Source organism: Cotesia glomerata, linkage group LG8 (genome assembly GCF_020080835.1).
Source record: "Cotesia glomerata isolate CgM1 linkage group LG8, MPM_Cglom_v2.3, whole genome shotgun sequence".
NCBI classification, from domain to species: domain Eukaryota; kingdom Metazoa; phylum Arthropoda; class Insecta; order Hymenoptera; family Braconidae; genus Cotesia; species Cotesia glomerata.
The window spans coordinates 10,503,369-10,525,452 of record NC_058165.1 but is presented as its reverse complement, the minus strand read 5'-3'; the positions used below and the strand labels follow the sequence as shown (position 1 = coordinate 10,525,452).

The following is a 22,084-nucleotide window of genomic DNA, read 5'->3' as shown; positions in this document are numbered from 1 at the left end:
TTGGCTTAAGTGAACCTTTTTTTCTGTGGAGTACTTGAATTTAATCTCGAATTGATCCCAAATTAATCTGGAATAACTCCGCTAAAAAAACTTCGGATTCACTCTATACGCGAATCGTTTAATTACTTTACTCCAAAACTCCGAGTAATGGGATTAAATTTTAATTTGGATTAAGATTTACTCCAAATTCATCCCGATTTTTTAGAATGTATTTTTAATCTCGTAAAATTAAATTTTTCAAAATATAAAGTTATGTAAAATTTGATAAATCTAAATTTTGTAGTTTTTATTTAACAATGTTGGATGAATTTTTTTCCTAATTATTTTTTATACTTAACGGCTAATTTTTATTTTTATTTCTAATTAATTTACAATGAATATATGCTAAGAATATAAGCTTACCAGATCTTTGGGTGATTGATTTTTTATATAAATAAACGATTGTCTAAATTTAAAGATTATTTATTCATGTATCTACTCTCAGGTTGGGTTATTCCAATTGGATCCTACTACGAGCCCAGTTAGGAAAACCCATCGATGCCTTATTTACATTACGTTGGGAAAATCCTCTCCGGTCCCACACCGATCCCACTTAGGAAAACTTAGCAATTTTATTTTTATTTTTCGTTGGGTTATCCCTCTTAGATCCCACACAGTTCCCACTGGGGAAAATTTAGAAATTTTATTTTTTTTTCCGTTGGGTTATCCCTCTTAGGTCCCACACAGGACCCTATTGGGAAAAATTGAATAAAAATTTTTAATTTTACGTTGGGATTTCCCATTTAGGTCCCACACAGGGCCCTATTGGGAAAAACTGAATGAAGCTACTCATTTTTGCATTGGGATTTCCCATTTAGGTCCCACGCAGGGCCCTATCGGGAAAAACTGAAAAAAAATTTTTATTTTTACGTTGGGATTGCCCAATTGGGGGCAAATTAGGCTCTTATAGGGATTTCCCAATTGGGCGTGCCTCTTCGGGACCCAATCAGGTCCAGATGTATACGCTGGGTAATCCCAAAGTAGTTTCTAGTCGGGTTGTTTTTCATGCTCACCTCCGGGAAACTCTCAATTTTTATCCATTAATTTTGTTCTTACAGATGTGGGGTGCTGTATCAATTATATTAGGGATGAGTAGATATTCCTACATAAGTAAATAGGTAAATTCCTGATTTTCATTTATTGTATTAATTAACATATTGTATTAAATAAAAATTGATTAAGGAGTTAATTAAATTGAAAACAAGTGGAGATGAGCTTCTTATAGAAAAGTAAAAAAAAATTATTTTTATTTTAGAACCTAAATCTCTCATAAAGCGACAATTCAACGATCATGTGTTTTTTTACAGATATTCAACACTACCTTTAGTCGAAAACTTATCTATGGATTTGGATGTTTTATTTGAAACAAATATTCTTTTCCATGAACAGACTGAATCATGCTTTTTTTATCAACAGTTAAAAATTGACTAAATCATGCAGATAAGAATGTGATAACGGATAACTTAAAGGAAAAATTTTTCTAAGCAGATAATTCCCTTCAAGATTAGAAAGAATCAAGATTTAGTTAATAACTTATCAAACGATCTGCAGTAACAGATTAGAAATTTTGAAAGACAATTAAATCAAAACTGTAACATACCACTGAAATAGATGGACTAGGTCCTTCAGTACCAAGTTCGTTGTAAGGAGTACAGCTATAGCTTCCAGAATGTGTTTCATCAACTTTGCTAAAGTATAAAGACCCATTTCTCCTGTAAAAAACACCTGGAACATTGTAAGGATCAAACAAGAATCCGTCTTTCTCCCATCGTAAGTTAGTGAGCGGAGGATTCGCTCGGAAATGACAGTCCAACAGAGCTGGCTTTCCATACGGCAAAAATACCTCTCTCGGAGCGTAAATAACCTTTGCTTTATCTGAAATGTTATTATCAATTTCATTACAAAGCTGCTAGTCGAAAAATCTAAGATTAAACGAATTAAACGTTAATTGTTTACATTGAACGTTGAGAAAAGCTGATGCTGATTGTTGATCTCCGACATTATCTGTTACTATGCAGGTATATTCGCCCAAATCACCAATCGCTGACGGTCTTATAATTAGTGTTCCGTTATCGTCAACAGAAGCACGATCTCTGAGATCCTGAGAATGATTTAAGAAAAGATTATTAATTTTTTACTGTTTTTGATTTTTTGAATTTCAAATGCTAAGCAAAATATCTGTACCTCTACTTCCGGGATCTCAATGCCATCTCGTAACCAAGTGACGATCATGTTCGGAATTTTGGTAACACACTGAAACTCAACAATTTCTCCTTCCATAACAGTTTTATTAACTGGTGGTATTGCCAGTAAATTTTCACCTGAAACACCATCCGCCGACCGGGACAAACCTAAGTTAAACGTTTTAATAAGTCTGCTCTCTTTCCAGTTAGTAATTTATTGGCCATCTTACTGATGAAAAACGCAGCTTCTAATTTGGTTATGGATGATTGGATTTTAAAACATGCTTGGTGGTAAAATTTTTTTGATCAATTAGGTGTGTATTTAATTAGTCGAATACTAATTCAAGAATAATTATTTAAAAACATTTCATTAAGAATTATGAACGAAAAATTCACTGAGTGAAAAAATATAAATTTTTAAGAAAAATTACTTCGATAAAGTATTTTATTTTCTTTAATGCTGAAAAAAAATTTTCTTCATAGTTAAATTAATCTTTTAATTCAAAAATATTCGAATTTGAATTCAGTAGTATGAATTTCTAACAGAACGAATAAGGAATTTAAGTTCAGGAAGAATATATTTATAGCTAGTAAAACATAAATTATTGTTAGTATTATTTTTCTTACTACGATTCTCTTGCAATCGCTTTAGGAAAAAAAATTGTTTAATTAAATCCAATTCTCTACTCCAGTTTTGAAATTAAATGTTAATTTTTAAAAGGAGATTAAATCTTTGATCAGATAACCTGAAGATTGATCTTCAAATTCTATACTATTTAGACATATTAATATTGTTAAAAATAGTAGACAGTAAGATTTATAAATCTTTTGCATCAAATCAACGTGTTAAATGTTCAAAAATATATCAAGTGGAAGAAGTACTAAATTTAACTATTGAATGCACAGTAAGAAATATTGTGTATTTGTGTTCAATACGGTTTGTGTTAGAAATATTTTGTGTTAAAATAACACAAATTTTGTGTTGACCGTATTTAACACAGAAATTGTTTTGATTTAACACAATATTTTTTACTGTAGGGGAGCCCGGGGCACGACGGCCCCCTTAAGCTTTTTTTTTCCATTTGTGGCTTTTAACCATCAAATTCATTTATTTTCTATCTACTTCGGAAGAATCAGTCAAAATTTTGCAAAAAATCAAAAAACAATTTTTTTTTTTCTGGGGCACGACGGCCCCCTCCCCAAAAAATTATAAAAAAAAAATTTTTTTTATCCTTTTTTTGGGGAGGGGGGCCGTCGTGCCCCAAAAAAAAAAAAAATTTTTTTTGATGTTTTGCAAAATTTTGACTGATTTGAATTTAAATTTGAATTTGCCGCATTTTATTCAGTATACCGACAGTAGGCATAGTGATAGTTAACGATTTCACCAAGTGGCGCTGTGAACGTTGAAAAAAAGTATTGAGATGTGAATCATGTGATTTCATTCGGAGGTGGCGGCAATAACTTGATAGTAATAATAACTTTAATATTTGGAGTTTTTTATTTATTCTGTCATTAAAAAATTAATTTGAGATGGTGCGTAAGTATGTAAATAAAGATACTCGTATGCCATGGGAAGAACTGGCAATGGCAAAAGCTGTTGACTCTGTAGTCAACCAAGAAATGGGATATACGATGGCATCCGAAACTTTTGGAGTGCCAAGATCCACACTCAGGCGACGAGTTCATTGTTTCAAACTAACTAATGATATAGAGTATGCATTGTCGAAAGGTAATAAAAAGCTATTGGTATTTGTTTAGTTTCACGGTCATCAAACTTCGGGGTGTAAAATTAACATGACCAAATTTTTTTCGAATTGTCAGATATTTTTTCCTCTTAGTTCGTCTAAAATAGAATAATTTTAAAACAAAAAATTTTCAAAAAAGTCAATTTGTTGATTAAAAAAAAAATCATTGATTAAAAAAAAATTTATCGATTAAAAAAAAATTTATTGATTAAAAAAAAAATTTATTGATTAAACAAAAAATTTATTGATTAAAAAAAAATTTATTGATTAAAAAAAAATTCATTGATTAAAAAAAAGCCAGATTACCGTGAAACTAAATGATTCTAAAGTTATTAATTTAGCAATAATTTTTTTTTTTAATTTAAATGTAATTTTTTTAATTTTAGAATTACCCAGGAAAATAAGTTCAGTTTTCAATCAAGTCCAAGAACTGGAATTAGTAAATTATTTAAAAGACTGTGAAGCTAGACTATTTGGATTGTCTAGTTTTGAGGCACGAGTTCTTGCTTATCAGCTCGCTGAAATGAATGAGATCAGGCATCCGTTCAAAAACAATATAGCTGGTGAAGATTGGTTGAAAGGATTTTTAGAACGAAATCCAACTTTGTCCTTCTGAAAACCAGAAAGCACCTCAGCGGCCCGTGCAGCAGGATTTAATCAAATTGTCGTTGAAAACTTTTTCTCATTATTGAAGCAAATCATAAATAAGTAAAAACTGAAACCTCAACGTATTTATAATGTAGATGAAACTGGTGTCAGCAGCGTTCCGAAAACACACGGCAATATCATTGCTGAAAAAGAGAAAAAACAAGTGGGGATTTTGACGTCAGCTGAGCGCGGGAAAAATGTCACGGCAGAACTCTGTGTATCTGCTTCAGGTGAATTTTTGCCACCGTTATTTATCTTTCCACGTAAGCGTATGAAAGCAAGCTTATTAAATGATACTCTGCCAGGAAGTTGGGGACTTTGTCACGCTAGTGGGTGGATGCAAAATGACTTATTCTTCGATTGGTTCAAGTGGTTTGTCGATAAGGTCAAACCCACTACTGATGACCCAGTTCTTTTAATATTGGATGGGCATACAACTCATACAAATAATTTAGACATGATTGATTACGCTCGTGATCATCATGTCATAATTCTTTGTTTGCCTCCTCATTGTACGCACAGATTACAGCCACTGGACGTTAGTTTGATGAAGCCAGTATCGTCTTGCTATGCAAAGGAGGTGAAGAACTGGTTAACATCCCATCCCGGTAGAGTTGTTACCCCTGAAATCATCCCAAAGCTGTTCTGTAATGCTCTACAGGTAGCAGCAAAACCTGAGACAATAATCAATGGTTTTCGGAAGACTGGGATTTATCCCTTAAATCCAAATGTTTTTCAAGTCAATGATTTTGTTGCCGCTGATGTTACAAATAGTAATAAACCAACAACATCAGATAACTTTGATAAATCACTGGAGGCAATGAAACCCAATGAACCATCCTTGGAAAAACTAACCCAAAGTTTGAGTGATTTGATGAAGTCAGATGACATTCAACTTCAACAAACATCAACTGAAGAACCAATTGCATCCACTTCTACTGGCGCACCAGGCTTAAGACCCCGAGTTGGTTTCTTTAGACCACGAGTCATTGATTCAAGCTCAGATGAAGAGTCAGTTGATGAGTTTCACTCTAAGAATACCGTCAGCAATCGGCCAATTTCAAAGTTTTCTTCTGCTCCCATTCAACATGGATTAGTGGATTACTCCAGCACTTCGGATGAAGAAGGTAACGTATAATATAAGATTGTTAAACCATAATATAATAATAAAATTACTTTTGTTTTTTTTTAACTTTTTAAATGATACTATACTACAATCTATTTTTTTGTTTTCAGAATTGTCCAATGTGAGAAATAAAAAAGGAACTGCGAAGTTCAATGTATCACCGTATGATTTGAAGCCATTACCATCAAAATCAAAAGATTCTCCTCCCAGTAAGCGTCGTCGAGGAAAAACCGCAATTCTAACGAGTCTTGAGTATCGCCAAGAACTCGAAGAAAAAAAAAAATTGAAGAAAAACAAAATAAAATTGAAGAAAAAAAAAATAAAATTGAAGAGAAGAAAAAAAAAGACCTCAGTAAAACAAAAAAAAAAATAATTAAATCAAATCCAAAGAATTTGAAACAAAAATGTTTAAAACATAAAATTGACGATTGCCATTGCCTTTATTGCAATGGACTTTACTCTGAATCCACAGAGTCATGGATTCAGTGTAAAAATTGCAATAAATGGTCTCATGACTCTTGCGCAGGCATTGACAACGATTATTCCGACGAATATGTCTGTGATCATTGTGAATAATTGTATATATTAAATTATCTCGATGTTATTTTATTATAATAGAAAATTTATATTTCATGTTTTATTCTAAGTTGAATTTTTGTTAACGTTTTAAAAAAGTTATTATAAATTATATTGTTAAGCTGTTAATTACTTTTAAATGAATAATAATAATAATATAATTATTGTTTTAATTTCGAAAAACTGTGTTTTTAACATTTTATAAGCCATATGATTCAATTTTTTATTAAATTTTTTCTAATTCATTTTACTTAAGATAAATACCATTGATCTGAAAAGGCCTAAGAGAATGAATACTTTAAATTCATTATAATTCGAAAAAAAAAAACAATTTTTTTTTTCGAGTAGTCCATTGTGCCCCACATATCACATCTTGGCCTAAAATGTGACAAACACATTGTAGAGGTCATAATTTCACGGAGAATAAAAAAAAAAATAATTTTTTTATTACAATTTTTTTTTTTTGAGTGGTCCAACTTGCCCCACATATCACATATTGACCTAAAATGTGATAAAAACATTATAGAGGTCATAACTTCATAACTTCACGGAAAATAAAAAAAATTTTTTTTTTTCCGTTAAATTTTTTTTTTTTTTCGAGTGGTCCATTTTACCCCAAATATGACATATTGGGCTAAAATATGATAAAAACATTGTAGAGGTCATAACTTGACGAAAAATAAAAAAAAATTTTTTTACCTAATTTTTTAGGGGGGCCTTCGTGCCCCGGGGGGCCTTCGTGCCCCGGGGGGCCTTCGTGCCCCGGGCTCCCCTATACTCTATTCAGAAAACTTTAAACTACTTCTCGCCACCTATTTATTAAAATAAAACTATTTATTATTTCCTACACTGTTGGAAAAATTTGTTTCGCTATAATCTTTAATTAAAGGGTTACATGGATTTAGCAGCTTCAAGAAATAAGGTTTTTTTTTATCTTATTAATATCTTCAACATGTCTAGAATATTGTCCTAAATTTTCAAGTCGATCGGAGTAAGGGTTGAGGAGATAGAGCCTCGGAAAGTTCAGCTCTCAAGGACAGTTCGCCTTTAACCGTTCAAAACTCAAAACTTTAAACGCGTTTTTCTCGAACTGCTATTTTCAAATCCGGTTGTAAAGATTTCTCGAAAATTACTAAACTCGAGTCAAAATTTTAAAACCCCAGTTCAACCTAGTAGAGCCTGATTTCTTTGATGTAGACATATGCCGCTCTAATTTAAGAACCTTTTTCAACCTAACTCGCCTTATATCAGGGTGAGGAGTTGGGGTTTAGTTTAAATTTTAAGATTCTGTTTCAACCTAACTCGTCTTGCATCAGGGTGAGGAGTATTGAGTTGGGGTTTAGTTCAAATTTTAAAACTCTGTTTAAACTTTATTCGTCTAAATTCAGGTCGTAGAAGAGTGAGCTCGGGTTTAATGAGAATTTTATCGCGTAGGCTTCCTAGGGTGAAACAGAGATTAAAACTTTATACATTTTTCAAAATAAATAAGAGTAATAAAAATTATTATCAATATTTTGAAAATGTATTACAGTAAAACGTGCGAAAAAATCACAACAAAACCATTTATAAATTTTTTATGCTTAATAAACTGCGTCGAATGCTTTTTTAAAAATTAAAATCGAACGACGCGTTCAAAAATTATATTTGTTTAAAAATTCACAAAATTTTTTTTCTCAGTATTTTTTCGACATAAAATTTAAATTTCTTAACCAAACGATATTTGCCCGGACATCCACTTTTTTCGCTTTAAAAACTGTGTTGAAAACCATTTGGAAAATTAAAATCGATCGACGCGTCCAAAAGTTACAGCTGGTTGAAAATTTACAAAAATTTTTTTTTGATATTTTTCGAAAATAATTACCGGGCTTCTTTAACCTTTCAACATAAACCCGTATTTACAAATTTTTTTTTCATTACTACTCTAAAAACTACTTTGAATACCGTTTTAAAAATCAAAATCGAACGATATGTTACAAAATTATACCTTATAAAAATTTCAAAAATAATTTCTTCCAGAATTTTTTCGAAATAATTTTCAGATATTTTAACTATTTAACTATTCATGTGTATATGCTTTTCGTGCTTTAAATAAAAAATTATGGTTTGTGCAAGAATAATTTAAAAATATACGAAAGATCAAGTTTTTCTACTTAAAAATTTGACCTAATTGCTAAAAAGAATAGTTTGCCAAATTAAAAATTTAAAGAATGAACAAATAGCACAGTTTTTCACATTTTGAACTCAAAGAGCTCAAAAATATAATTTTTGTGTCGCAGCTTTTGAAGCCCCATAAAGGATCTTTGAGTTTAAATTGATTAAACGAAAAATTTCGAAGTAATTCCAAAAAAACATTTTTTTCGGTTTTCTTTCGACAACGATAACTCACGAACGAATTAACCGATTTTGACCGGGTTGGCGGCGATCGACGTGATTTTTTAATGTTAAGAGCTGAATAGTTTTTAAAATCGATCGGTGAAGCCGTTTCAAAGTTATTAAAAAAAAAAACACATTTGAAAAAATTTTTTTTTGTAGTTTTTTTTAAATTTCTCAAGATCTACCGGTTCGAATCGGTCCCAATTATATTCAAAATCTAAGTTTGGTCAAGCCCTTTTGAATGACGCCAATCGCGATACACACATACACACACATACATACTTACATACATACTTACAGACATACATACAGACAAACGGACACCATCTCGGAAACAATCGGGGAAGCTTCCTAGGACCTCAAAACGTCAATATCCGTTGAAAACTTGATTTTCGAAAAACGGGGTAAAACCAATAACTTCCCAACTTTTGAAAATTTTCAATTTTCTTAGCGGGAAGTTAAAAATTTAGGCAATTTTCGCGATTAAATTTTTTAAGCACTTTGTAAGCAACGTTGTAAAATTAATAATAATAATCACAGTAATATTTACCATGACATAAGAAATAATAATAATATTTAATCACATGAGTTAATTTTAATTTTGTCAGTTGTAGCTTAAATGGAAACAAATATTTCTACTGTATGACTAGTCTTCGAGTAGCAGAGGGGATCCAGTCTTGCTTCGTAATCGTGAGGTCTCGATTTCGAATCCCAGTAAAGCTGAGTTTTTTTCAACGGAAATTTGTGTTTTCTTTGTCGTTTCTTCTGTCTTCATTTCGATATCATTATTCTTGTATAATTATAAATTATCATTACTAATAGTTATCATTACCTTAACAGTCATGCAAATAATAACATGAAGTAACCAACAGTTAAATGATAATTTTTTCTTTTTTTTTACTATGAATATAACCAGTTTAGGCTATTAAGGTTGAACTAGGTTGAAATAGGTTTTAATAAAACCCTGCCTGACACTTTTTCGTCTGAGAAACAAAAAATCGTATACATCGTGCAATCCCAGCTAGGCGCTAAAAGAGTGAAACAGAGTTTTATTAAGAACCTTCTTCAACCTAACTCGTCTGAAAACGGACTTAAGTAGACGTTACCAGAGTGAAACGGGGTTTAGTATCAATGCAGTTCCTTATTTCTTAAAACCTATTTCATTCTGTTTCACCCTGAATTAGACTATCCCAGGTTAAAATGGGTTTTAAGCGAAAAAAAATTTCGACTCGGGAACCGACCTAGACAAAATTTAGCATGAGTCTTCCAGATACCATTAACAAGAACTTGGACAAAGGATTTTTTTTTTTCAAATCGAAACTAATTTTAAAAGATTAAAATGTGGTGCAAATTTAAGCGAAATTTGAATTTTTTTTTAAACCACCAAAAATCCAAATTTCAATTTTTTTCCAACGTCCAGATTCTAGTTTTAAGTATTAAGTGAAAGACCCAATTTGTTTTTTTGATTTCACATGATCCTGTCATGAGTTATGCTGTCACCGAGAAAGCACCTTTTTTTCGGAAGGGTCTCCGGACGAGACGTTGCAATGGCTGAGTTTTAAATATTTTTTTAAAGAAATTTCAGAAGGTGTTTATTAAATATGCATCTTCAATTTAACAAAAAGAATGAGTTAAAAATTTCCTTATTTATATAAAAAAAAGCAGCGAAAAATGAGAGTTTACTAACGAGCTTTTTCACGAAAAGAGAAAACACCGCTCTATTAACGATCCACGGATATTAAGTTCCCGGACAACTTTCGGCATTAAGACGCTGGTGAGTTTGCTACATTTTTCAGTAACTTTTATTTTCTGTTATGGTTATGAGTGATGAGTGAAGCATCTTTTCTGGTGGAGCATAAAGGAAAATTTTTCATTAAATGTCTCGCTTTGAACCCAGGCTGTTGGAGAGGAGCTATCAAAGCGGAAGGTAACGAGCGCGCTTTAATACTTGATGAGCATTACATATACTTGCAATACAGGGGGTTTTGAGTCATTATTCCGGGTGGTGAAAGGAAAGTACTTGGAGATTGGAGATTGTGTTTCGTTACAGGGCTTGGGGGTATAAGTGCTAATTAATCTTCTAAGCTTGATTTTCTTAAGAGTTTTTGGGGTTTAGATGTAGTTTAAGTTTTGAAATTATATGATTCAATCAGAGAGAAGTTAAGTACAATAGCATTTTGATAAGGTGATTCATTTGGAGCTAAGATTGCTTGATCATTGATTTCATGCTTGTGGAACTGGTTGCTGGTTATCGAAATTATTTGTCCTGAAACTCTGTGATAAACAGCGGTTTTCCGGGCAATCTATTTGATCAGCAATTTCACACTTCAGTAATATTTTGGTAACGTAAATTGACAAAGGAGAGAGGGCTGCAATTGTGTCAGGAATTTATTTTTTAAGCTTTATTTTTTTTTAATTTGATTGTAAAAATCAATAAGGTTTAATTTTATTAATGGATAATTTTAATTGCAAATGAATTACTTTTTTTCAACAACATGCCTTAATTTTTTTAGTTTCAAAAGTTTCAAGTTTCAAAACAAGAAATTCATGAGCCAAGATATTACTTTTACAAGATTTCTTGCTCTATTTAAACGTGTGTAATGTACATTGTGTTTTATTTTTTATTTCTAACTCTGAAAAAATTTCGGAAAAATCAATGCGTTATTCGTGAAAATTGGATGTGAAATTTTTAACTTTAGGCCATTAAGTGCCATTTAAACGAGACAGGCATTTTAGGCGTCACTGCGCCAGGTACACAATAAGCAATTAGTTCAAATTATCCGATTCATGACGGGACTTTTAAATTCATTGTATATGAATTACGGTAAATTTTTAAAAACCCTTCTACCAGACAGTCTTATCTCTTGTCGTATAGTCTACTCAACAAAAAGATTAAGTTCGGCTTGTAAAAATTATTAACAAATAATTAAAAAAAAAAAAAAAGAAAGGTTGTAGTTTTTTCCAAATATCTCAAAAAATAGTTAAGATTTTCCAAATTTAAAGAAATATTCAAAAAAAGAATATTTTCTGCAGTAAAATCCCTCTATATTTGACTCGTTCTAACGTCCCCACTATTGCAACACTTACGTCTCTCATGCGCAGGTCTGCGCGATCAACTGTGTAGTGTACAAAAACAGTATGTAAACAACTATCTCAACCTAACCTTAAAATTTACATAGAATTATATCAATATTAAAAATGCCAACTAATGTAGAAGATTGCAAGGTAAGTTGAAATATTGAATTTATTTTAAATAAATCTTATTTAAAATATATTGAAAATATATTTAAAATAAATGATTCCAAAATTAACAGACATCTGTCAATTTTTTCAATTTTTATAACAATTAAATTATTGTGAAAAAATTTTATTAAAAAAATTCTATACTTAGAAATTTAAAAAGATTACGAGTGAAAATATTTTAAAAATACTTTTTTTCTACAATTTATTTTTAATAAAACTAGCAATCACCGCTTCCTACTTTCTGTACGCCTTGTTCTGATCCTTCAATAATTTATCTGCCAAAATTGACAATAAATTGAAAAGTAGTTATTACAAGAAAAGCGTTGTATATCAAAATTAAGAAATTTATTAATCTTACGAGTATATAGACTACCTCTGTAATTAATCGCTAATTTTTAACTCAAAACGTTGTACATTTCGCTTATAAGATATTTTGAGCGTTTCAAGCACTGAAATATGAAACTTGCATTTTTATTAGCACATTAAACTATAACCTATTACTCTTTTTACTGATATATTTCGAGATCTTCCATAAATAAAAATTCTGACAAAAAAAGAGTTTTTTTTTTTTTTGGAATCTTTTAAACGGTTTTAACGATCGATTTCAAAAAATCATCAGCTCTTAACGTCAAGAAACCACGTCGATCACTGCCGGGTCGATCAAAATCGGTTGACTAATTCTTGAAATATCGTGAACGAAAAAAAATTGATAAAATTGATTTTTATAAAAAAAAACTCAATAGTTTTTTATCTGATCCATTTGCAGTTTGAAATTCTTTATAGAACTCAAAAAATAGCGTCAACTGCGGCCAACCGCGTAAAAATCGGTTTTACTTATTCAAAAGTTATAACAGATTGAAAAGTAAAAATTTATGTTTCTTTAAACGTTCATCAAACTTCTGAGCTTGAAGAGGACAAAAGCATAGAACAGTTGTCTCTTAAAACTCAGAGAGTTCAAAATTTAAAAAAACATCTTTTTAAGCTTGAAGAGCTCATAAACAATGTAATAAGCGAAATTTGGAGCATTTAGGAATAGAATTAACAAGAAGTTATAGGGATGGCCTGTTAGTTGAACAATTTTACTAATTTGTTTATTCAACTTTCGAGCTCTTCGAGCTTAAAAGTATAAATTATATGTCTATTTGAGCTCATAGAGCTTCAATTAGCACAAAGTTCGGATTTTTGAGTTTGAGGACCTTAAAAACGTCGTAATAAGTAGAAATTTTACCGTTTTGCAATCGAAATTAGTAAGAAGTTACAGAGATGACCTAAAGGGTGAATCTTTTAAAAAATATTTAAAATAAATAGTCTCAAATCAAGTTTTATGTACTTTGCGTTTGAAATTAGGTAAAAGTTGGAGCTACGGCCTATACAAAGTGAACTGTTCTACTAATTACTTTGAATAAAATGTCATTACAAATTATAACAATACTTGTGAAGGTCCAAATAAAAGAACGTTTGGCGAAAGCACAGTTTAAGTCTCGATTCCATAACTCTGTTGCGTTGTTGGTTCTTCTGATGTTAGTGAATTGGGACCATTCTTCAGGCTTCCGCATTTTTATCCATTGTTTTATATAATAATTTGAAAATATCTTCATTTTTTGAAAAACTTCAAAGTTTTTTATCCTTTCCAAAATAGTAATGAGTGCATTAGGAATATCTTTGCCGGGTAAAAATGCTAAAGCCATCAGCTGGCGTAAAATTTCTTCAATTTCCAAATCTATTGAAGTAGTAGTAGCAGGCTTTGTTTTTGATGATCGTTGTATTGCTCCAAGTCTTTGTGCATTTTTCGTAATAGCCTAAAAGATGTTATAAATTGTTGAGGTTTTATATGTAAAAAAGAAAGAGCGGACAACATTTGGCATATGACATCTTCAGAATGAATCAAAAAATTAACGTGTAAACCTTATGGGTAAGCATTACTATTATATATGAAATGAGTAAGTTTATTGAATAATTTTAAATTTGGATGAAAATATTTTTAGGATCAAGTGAAGAAATAATTTTCTTATAAAATTTTATATCCGTAAAGCAACCATTGAATAATCTATATACAGAGTGTCCCAGAAGTAACGGACGCCATTGTAGCATCTGATAAACAAAATAATTCTGAGAAGAAAAGTCCTTAGCCATTTTTTAATCAGACGCATAGATAATTAATTATTAATTAAAATAACGTCCTTTTATGCGTTAGAGAGAGAGAGCACTAGTGTCAAGTCAAGTGCGTTCCAACGAAGACGCTTGCACGTGTGAATGTGTAAGTAAATATGTATGACTACGTTAGCTATAGAAACTAGTTAGTCATATAAGGTAAAAGCCCCAATAGATGATCACGTACCAGTATATGATCACTCCATGTATTTGTATATCTATATTCACAAATATAGGTATACAAATACATGGAGTTATCATATACTGGTACATGATCATATATTGGAGCTTTTACCTTAGTTAGTTGTGTCTTTGTTTGGCACATACTTTACTGGACACTGGCGCTCTCTCTCTAACAAATAAAGAGACGTTATTTTTAATTAATAATTAATTATCTATACGGTTAATTAAAAAATATACCCGAGTCGAAATTTAGAGCCCATTTAGAACCTTCTAAAATCGGATCTATTTCTGACTTAGGGGCTCAAACTAGAGCCTGTTTCCATGTTTAAGTAGGTCCGGTTTTGGTCCCACAAGCGCTACAAATTTCCGTTTTCGGCGCTTTAGGGCTCAAAATCGGACCTGATGAAAATAAAAATTAGATCCGATTTTGAACCCCTGAGTCCTCTTTTATTATTATTTTTTTATTAATTAATTTTTATTTCTCTTAGTTGCCACGACTGACCCATGCCTGGTTACCAGGACTGTGCCTTAGTCAATTTTCAAGTCTGCCTCATGCTATTCCATAAGAAATAATAAAAAAATTAATTTTTTAAGCATCATTTTTTTTTCTATTTGATTTTAAATGTAGAGGCTAACGCAAATTCAGACTGTTTGACTCTTATTTAAACCTAACTTTCGCTAATCATAGAAATAAAGTGAAAATCGCATCCGCCCTATCCGAGATTCGAACCCGAGCTGCGCGCTTGCTAGACCGATACCTAACCCCTACACTATACGACCGATGAGCTGCTACGCATCTCATCATTCTTATAAGCTAAATCTATATAATGATGAAGTGTGACGGTTTAATAATTTATGTTATTTAATATTGTGTTTTGATGAAAATTAACTATTTTTTACACATGGTTATTAATTAAAAACAATGCAAAAGTCAAGTCCTTATATTACTCTAGAATTTGTACACCATTCTGTGGATTTTCAATATTTTATTATAAATTTTAATATTTAAAATTATCAATATTAAAAATTTAACTGTAAATTATTAAATTTAAAATTTTTTAAAGACCATATCAATTTTGACGATATGTAATTGTTTTGGTTGAATAATAAATTTTAAATTTTAGCATTTGCTAACAAATATTCGTTAAACAATAAATTTTTACAATAATTTTAAAAAAATTCATTGTGTTGAATCAAGACGAAAAATTCTTGAATCAAATAAAATTCACTTAAACCAATATAAATTTCTTAGTTGAAGAATTTTCTCTTCAGATCAAGAAGAAAAATTTTTTTAGTTAATAAATTTAATTTTTTAATTATTGATGGAAATTTTAATTAAATAATTGATAGAAAAATCAATTTTTAATAAATGTAATTTTCGTGTCATTTTGAGTTCTCCCAGCTCAAAAATCTGATAGAAGTGTAATAAAACACTATTTTTTGAATTTTTAAACTGCAATAACTTTTGAATGAATGAACCGATTTCTACACGGTTGGCGGCATTCGACGCAGTTTTTGAAGCCTCACAAAGAATCTTTCAGTTTAAATTGATCAAACTAGGAATTTCTAAGTAATTCCGAAAAAATACTTTTTTTGGTTTTCTTTCGACAACAATAACTAACTAACGAATCAACTGATTTGGACCGGGCTGGCTGCGATCAACGTGGTTTTTTGATTAAGAGCTGATAAGTTTTTAGAATCGATCGGTAAATCCGTTTAAAAGTTATTCCAACAAAACCACATTTGAAAAATTTTTTTTTTTAATTTTTTTGAGATTTCTCACTTTTCTCAATTTTTTAATTTCGATAGACACAAAAAAAATTAATACCATAAACTCAGTAAAAGGCCAAAAAAAGTAAGACAAGTTGAAAAACTCATATGATAATATTTTCTGAAGGTGGCCCATTTTGCCCCACATTTTCAATTTTTTATTTTCAATAAACAGATCAAATTAATGTCAAATACTTGGCAAAGGACTAAAAAAAACGTAAAATCAGAGAAAAACATTAAGGATTTCACATTTTTGTCTTAATAGGTCCGTTTTGCCCCCTCCCCCTTCTCTTACTTAATTATTAATTAACTTTAGATTTTCCATTGAATGGCCAAGGCTAAGTTATTCAGTCTTGACCTAAGCCTAGCACACCATTAAATAGCCAGAGCTAGATGACCCAGTCTTGGTTCAAGTCTGGTTCACCAAAAGAACGGCCGAGACTGAGTTGTTCAGTCTTGGCCCCGTCGTTCAACTCTGGGGACTCCTACATAGAAAAAAAGGTTCACTTGAGCCAAAAAAATATTTTTCTTCCTAATTATTTTCTTAAACGAAAAAAAAAATTATTTTTTAACACTAGAAATTTCACTTATTCCAACAAAATTCAATGTCTTGCTTTAAGAAATACGTATCTTGATCTAAGAAAATTTATTTAAGTCAAGAAAATCTTGTTATTTTAAGAAAATTCGGCCTCTTGCTCCAAAAAATTTAGTTCTTGATAGAAGTAAATTTTCTAGTCTTGAGAAAATTTCTCTCTTACTTCAAAAATGAAATATAAAGATAGAAGTAATTTTTCATTTACATTTTTATTGATTAACATGTCAAATGGGAAGATCAAATAATATTTCATCATTTTTTCCATTTAATATGTATAATTGCACGCTAAAATAATATAAAATGGGTATCAAATATTCAAGAGAAAAATTTTCTGAAGGTGAGAAAATTTTTTTCTCAGCTGAAGTAAGTGGCGCTGCTTCCCTAAAGTATCTAAAAATCTTGATCAAATACAAAAACTTATTGTAACAAGTATTTATGATAATTTGAATTAAGAACAAATGACTTCTACCAAGAATAAAATTTCAAGAAAAATTTTTACTTCGGCCAACACAACTTCGGCCTTCCTTCAGGCACCCGAAAATTTTCTTGAGCCAAGAATTTTGTTCTCCAGTCAAGAAATTTTTCTTTCTGTGTACATGGGTTAATTCATATTATTTTACTTTTTTATTTTTAATTTTTAATTTTTTATGTCATGAATAATTTAATTGTAGTTAATAAAAATTTATGAAGAGGCTAATATTGACGGACTTGAGGGTTCAAAATCGGACCTCTCGGTGAATGTTCGGATCTGTGGGTTCAAAATCAGAGCTATGGGACTATAGGGCTCTCAGTCGGATCTATTTCGGACTAAAGGGTTCTATATAGGCTCTAAATTTCGACTCGGGTAGCTAAGGACTTTTCGTCTCAGAATTATTTTTTTCATCAGATGCTACAATGGCGTCCGTGACTTTTGGGACACCCTGTATATAGGAGAAGGGGGGGGGGGCCGCTTCTATCAAAATGCTTATCATCGACAATTTAATTAATCAATATTTTTACAAATTTTACTCATTAATATTTAATCGTTGCTATGGTAAACATTGCTACAGTAACCGTTGCTATGATAACCATTGCCATGGTAACCGTTGCCAAAGTGGTCACCATAGCAACGAAAAGCGACAACAGTGTGTGTGTGTGTGTGTGTGTGTGAGTATGTGACTCGCTTATAACTTTTGAAAGACTTAACCGATCGGAACCTACCAAACGGCGTTCTAAAAAGTTCTCTCAAGCTAAGATTTCCTGTGAATTTGAACTGATTCGAACCGATAGATTTTGAGAAATTTCGAAAAATCTCAAAAAAACTAAGAAAAAAAATTTTTTTAAAAGTGGTTTTTTTGGAATAACTTTTAAACGGCTTTATCGATCAACTCCAAAAACTAATCCACCCTTAACCTTGAAAAACCCCGTCGATCGCCGCTAATCCAGTCAAAATCGGCCGATTCGTTCGAGAGATATCGTGAACGAAAGAAAACCGAAGAAAGTATTTTTTCGGAATTACTCCGAAATTCCTAGTTTGATCAATTCAAACTCAAAGATTCTTCATGAGGTTGAAAAAACGGCGTCGAATGTCCTCAACTGCGTGAAAATCAATTCATTCAAAAGTAATCTCGGTTTAAAAATTCAAAAAATATTGTTCTAAGAAACTTCTATCAGACTTTTGAGCTCGAAGAGCTCAAAAATATAGAAAAGCTATCTCTTTGAGCTCGGAGAGCTCAAAATAGCACATAAATTGTATTATTGAGCTCAAAAACATCATTAGTGCAATTTTAAGCACCTAGGTATGGAATTAGCGAGAAGTTGCAGGGATGGTCTTCAGGGTCTACCGTTTTCCTAATTTTTTTGAATTCGTCTTGTATCTAATGTAAAAATTTTGTATTTACAGGCAAAGCGAAACAATTTGTCAATAGAACAGTGTTTTAATATTGTTCAACGATTAAACGCTGGGAAAACAGCTAAATCATTAGCTGATGAATTTATAGTGTCGAAACAAGCTATTTCGTGGATAAAAAAAAAACTCTAATATCGAAAAAGCCAAAGAAGTTTTGAAAAACTGTGATGGGGATATTCATAAAAAACGTTGCAAGAAACAAGAGAAAAATCGTTTGGACCAAAAGCTCATGAAGTGGTTCATTCAGCATCGTAGCATGGGTCGTCCTGTTTCTAGCAAAATTTTGCAAAAACAAGCTTTATCATTCAATAAGTGTTTAAATGGGAAAAAAAATTTTGTAGCTAGCGATGGATGGCTTGACAGATTTAAAAAGAGATATGGATTAAAAAATGAAAATATTCACGGTGAAAAGTTGTCTGCGAATCTCAAAGGCAGTGAAAATTTTAAAGAAAAAATAAACAACTTACGGGAAGTGACAAGAATAAGCCTTGACTGCATTTACAATTGCGATGAAACAGGCTTATATTAAAAATTGATGCCAAATAAAACTTTAGTCGGAAGAAATGAATCTCAAATTGAAGGCTTCAAAAAAACCGAAAAATCGAGTTACTGTAATGGTTTGCACAAATGCGTCCAGTACTCATAAAGTTCCCTTGCTTATGATTGGTGAATCTGCTCAACCACGCTACTTTAAAGGGATAAAAAATTTACCAATTCATTATACTCATCAAGAAAATTCTTGGATGACCTGTGACATGATGAGGAGCTGGTACTCTGATGTTTTCTTGCCCGAAATTAAGAAAAAACACGACCTAGACAATAATCCTGATACTAAGATTATTTTAATCATGGATAATTCAGCTTGTCATCCGCCGGCCGAGGAATTGAATAAATTGTGTCAATCTTGTACTGTGATGTTTTGCCTCCAAATGTCATTTCATTAATTTAGCCTCTGGATCGAGGAATTATTGAAAAATTTAAACGATGTTATCGTAATGACCTTATGGAAAAAATTTTGCTCGATGAAAGCCATAAAGAATCTGAAGACAATGATTTTTTAAAATCATTTAATCTCTTAGACGCCTGTAATTTATGTGCTCTCGCGTTGGGTCAAGTAACTAACGTTGACATCAAAAATTGTTGGAAGAAACTAATTCCGTTGAGTTCAAGTGAAATAACCGAAATACCATCAATAAATATAATTAAAAATGAACCCTTCTTACACACATTCTATACACTAATGAAACGGATTCAAGAATTTAAAATGTGTTCTGTGAAAGAAGTTGACAGCTGACTCCGGAGTGATACCGATGATAATGCTGGCAACCTCTGTTAGATGAAAATATCCTTGTTGGTTGGGATGAGGCTAAGCCTGAAATGGTAGCAGAACTGGATGACGAAATTTCTTATGCGACCAAAATTGGACAATCTATGATTCCGTCGTAGACGGTGATTGTCTTACTTTCATAGAAGCTTTGAGTGGGTTAAATAATTTTATTAAATGGTACCAAAGAAAGGGTGAGCATCAAGATGATGTACTGAAAATATTACAAAAAGCTAGTCAAGAGTTGGTGAGACATATCATAAATAATTGATGTTTGTTTGATTTTATAAAAAACTAAAGACTACTTATTATCTATACAGTACTTAATTATATTTTTTATTGATCTTTATTAATAAAAATTATTTAAACTATAAAATTTGAGAAATTTTTTTTTAAATATTATTAATGATTCGTTTATTTTTTGGTTATCAGAAGCTCTATCGATCAACTCCAAAAACTAATCAGCTCTTAACCTTGAAAAACCAAGTCGATCACCGCTAATCCGGTCAAAATCGGTTAATTCGTTCGAAAGATTTCGTTAACGAATGAAAATCGAAAAAAGTGTTTTTTTTTTTTTTTCAGAATCACTCCGAAATTCCTAGTTCGATCAATTAAAACCAAGATTATTTATAAGGCTTAAAAAACTGCGTCGAATGCCGCTAACCGCGTGAAAATCGGTTGATTCATTCTAAAGTTATTGCGGTTTGAAAATTCAAAAAATAGTGTTTTATCAAACTCCTATCAGACTTTTGAGCTCGAAGAGCTCAAAAACGTCATAAGTGCAATTTTAAGCACCTAGATAATATCCATATTATGGAATTACGAGGAAGTTGCCGGGATGGCCTTCAGGGTCAATCGTTTTTCTCATTTTTTTATGGAATTTCAATCTTCGATACAAATAATGATATTTTTAAAAAATCGTTCGCTAAAAAAATCTTTTCATTGCTTAAAAATGCATTTGTTAATTAACAATCATTTTGTACCACTTCTAATTAATATTACTGAATGATTTTTTTTTAAATCATTATTTGTTTTTTCTTTTCGATTAAAAAAAACATGCCTATTATTTAATTTTTCATTGTTTATATTATAAACAATTTGTTATAAGCAAATAAATTTTTACCTTGTATTTTTTTCTCATTGTACTTACTGTCACAAAAACAGACATGAGGGTTTTTTTTAATTAAAAAAAAATTTTTTTTTTTTTTTTAATATACGTTCTCTATAACTTCATCATTCTCACCTGGTTTTCATCCTTAAAATTATTATAATTTATAAACTAATGGAGATACAATAAAAATACATAAGACTTATTTATTCTCCATTAGTTAAAGAACAAAATCAGCTTTAATGCTTAAATATGTTATCAACTATTAAAAATGTGACTACCTCATTCAATCATCTTGTTATTTATTGTTCAATACTGATTATTTTTGCTCAATATGTCTGTCGTATGCAAGTTTAAGAACTTTGAAAAATTATACTTTGTATATTTCGACGAACTGTCTATCTCGATAGAGAATGTCAAGACAGACATCATACGCCAAATGCGTGTACGTGAAGACCGGGACTAGGAGATTGTCGCAGTGAACCCAAAAACTAAGAAAGAGTATAAGGATGAGGATACCGTCCGCCATAACACGAAGATTCTTCTACAGCGACGAGTGATTTCAGAGAGCCAGATACAGGAGAGGAAGATGACGCTTGAATGGAAGTGCCGGGAAGCTGAACTCCAAGCACAACTTGAGGAGTTAAAGTTCGTTGCCTCCACTCGAAAACATGTGGACCTTACCAAGATGGAGAGTACTGAAGAGGAGAAGATTAAAAAAATGATGGAGCTGTCAACGGCGGACTTTGCACCATTAAAGTGGTTAAAGGTGCCGTATAAGCAGAGTGGGTCGGTGCTTGCCTCCTACATCTGCCGCCGTTGTCATAAGCCTCGTAATTGGGTATACCAATGTACGTTCACTGTCAACAGGAAACCGGCTTCTATAAAGAAGGCCAAGGGAATTCCGCAGACTATGATGACCGAAGTCGAGGGCCCCAAAGCACCTGGAGCCATGCTGACCGCATCGGGGAAGTATGTTGTCTACTCTGGGCTTAAAGAAAGGCCGTCATCATCACCACCATCTTCAACCTTTTCATCGTCAGTGCCGTCGTCATTGTCACCATCACCATCACCATCAACATCCTTGTCAGTGCTATCATTATCATGTCCACCATCATCAAGTCACCGGTAC

At 31.5% G+C, this 22,084-nt stretch overlaps 1 protein-coding gene across 3 annotated transcripts in view; it reads right to left on the bottom strand.

The window, feature by feature from the left end:
* LOC123270266 (protein borderless) overlaps positions 1-22,084 on the bottom strand; it is a 55,842-nt gene that overhangs the window by 19,537 nt on the left and 14,221 nt on the right. For 2 of the 3 annotated variants that reach the window (XM_044736247.1, XM_044736248.1), the window contains exons 4-6: positions 2,224-2,390; positions 1,996-2,140; positions 1,640-1,914 (exon numbers count right to left, since the gene is read on the bottom strand). In XM_044736247.1, coding sequence (XP_044592182.1) covers positions 1,640-1,914; positions 1,996-2,140; positions 2,224-2,390 — 587 coding nt within the window. The remainder of the gene's footprint in view (positions 1-1,639; positions 1,915-1,995; positions 2,141-2,223; positions 2,391-22,084) is intronic. The other variant, XM_044736249.1, reaches the window with a different exon arrangement.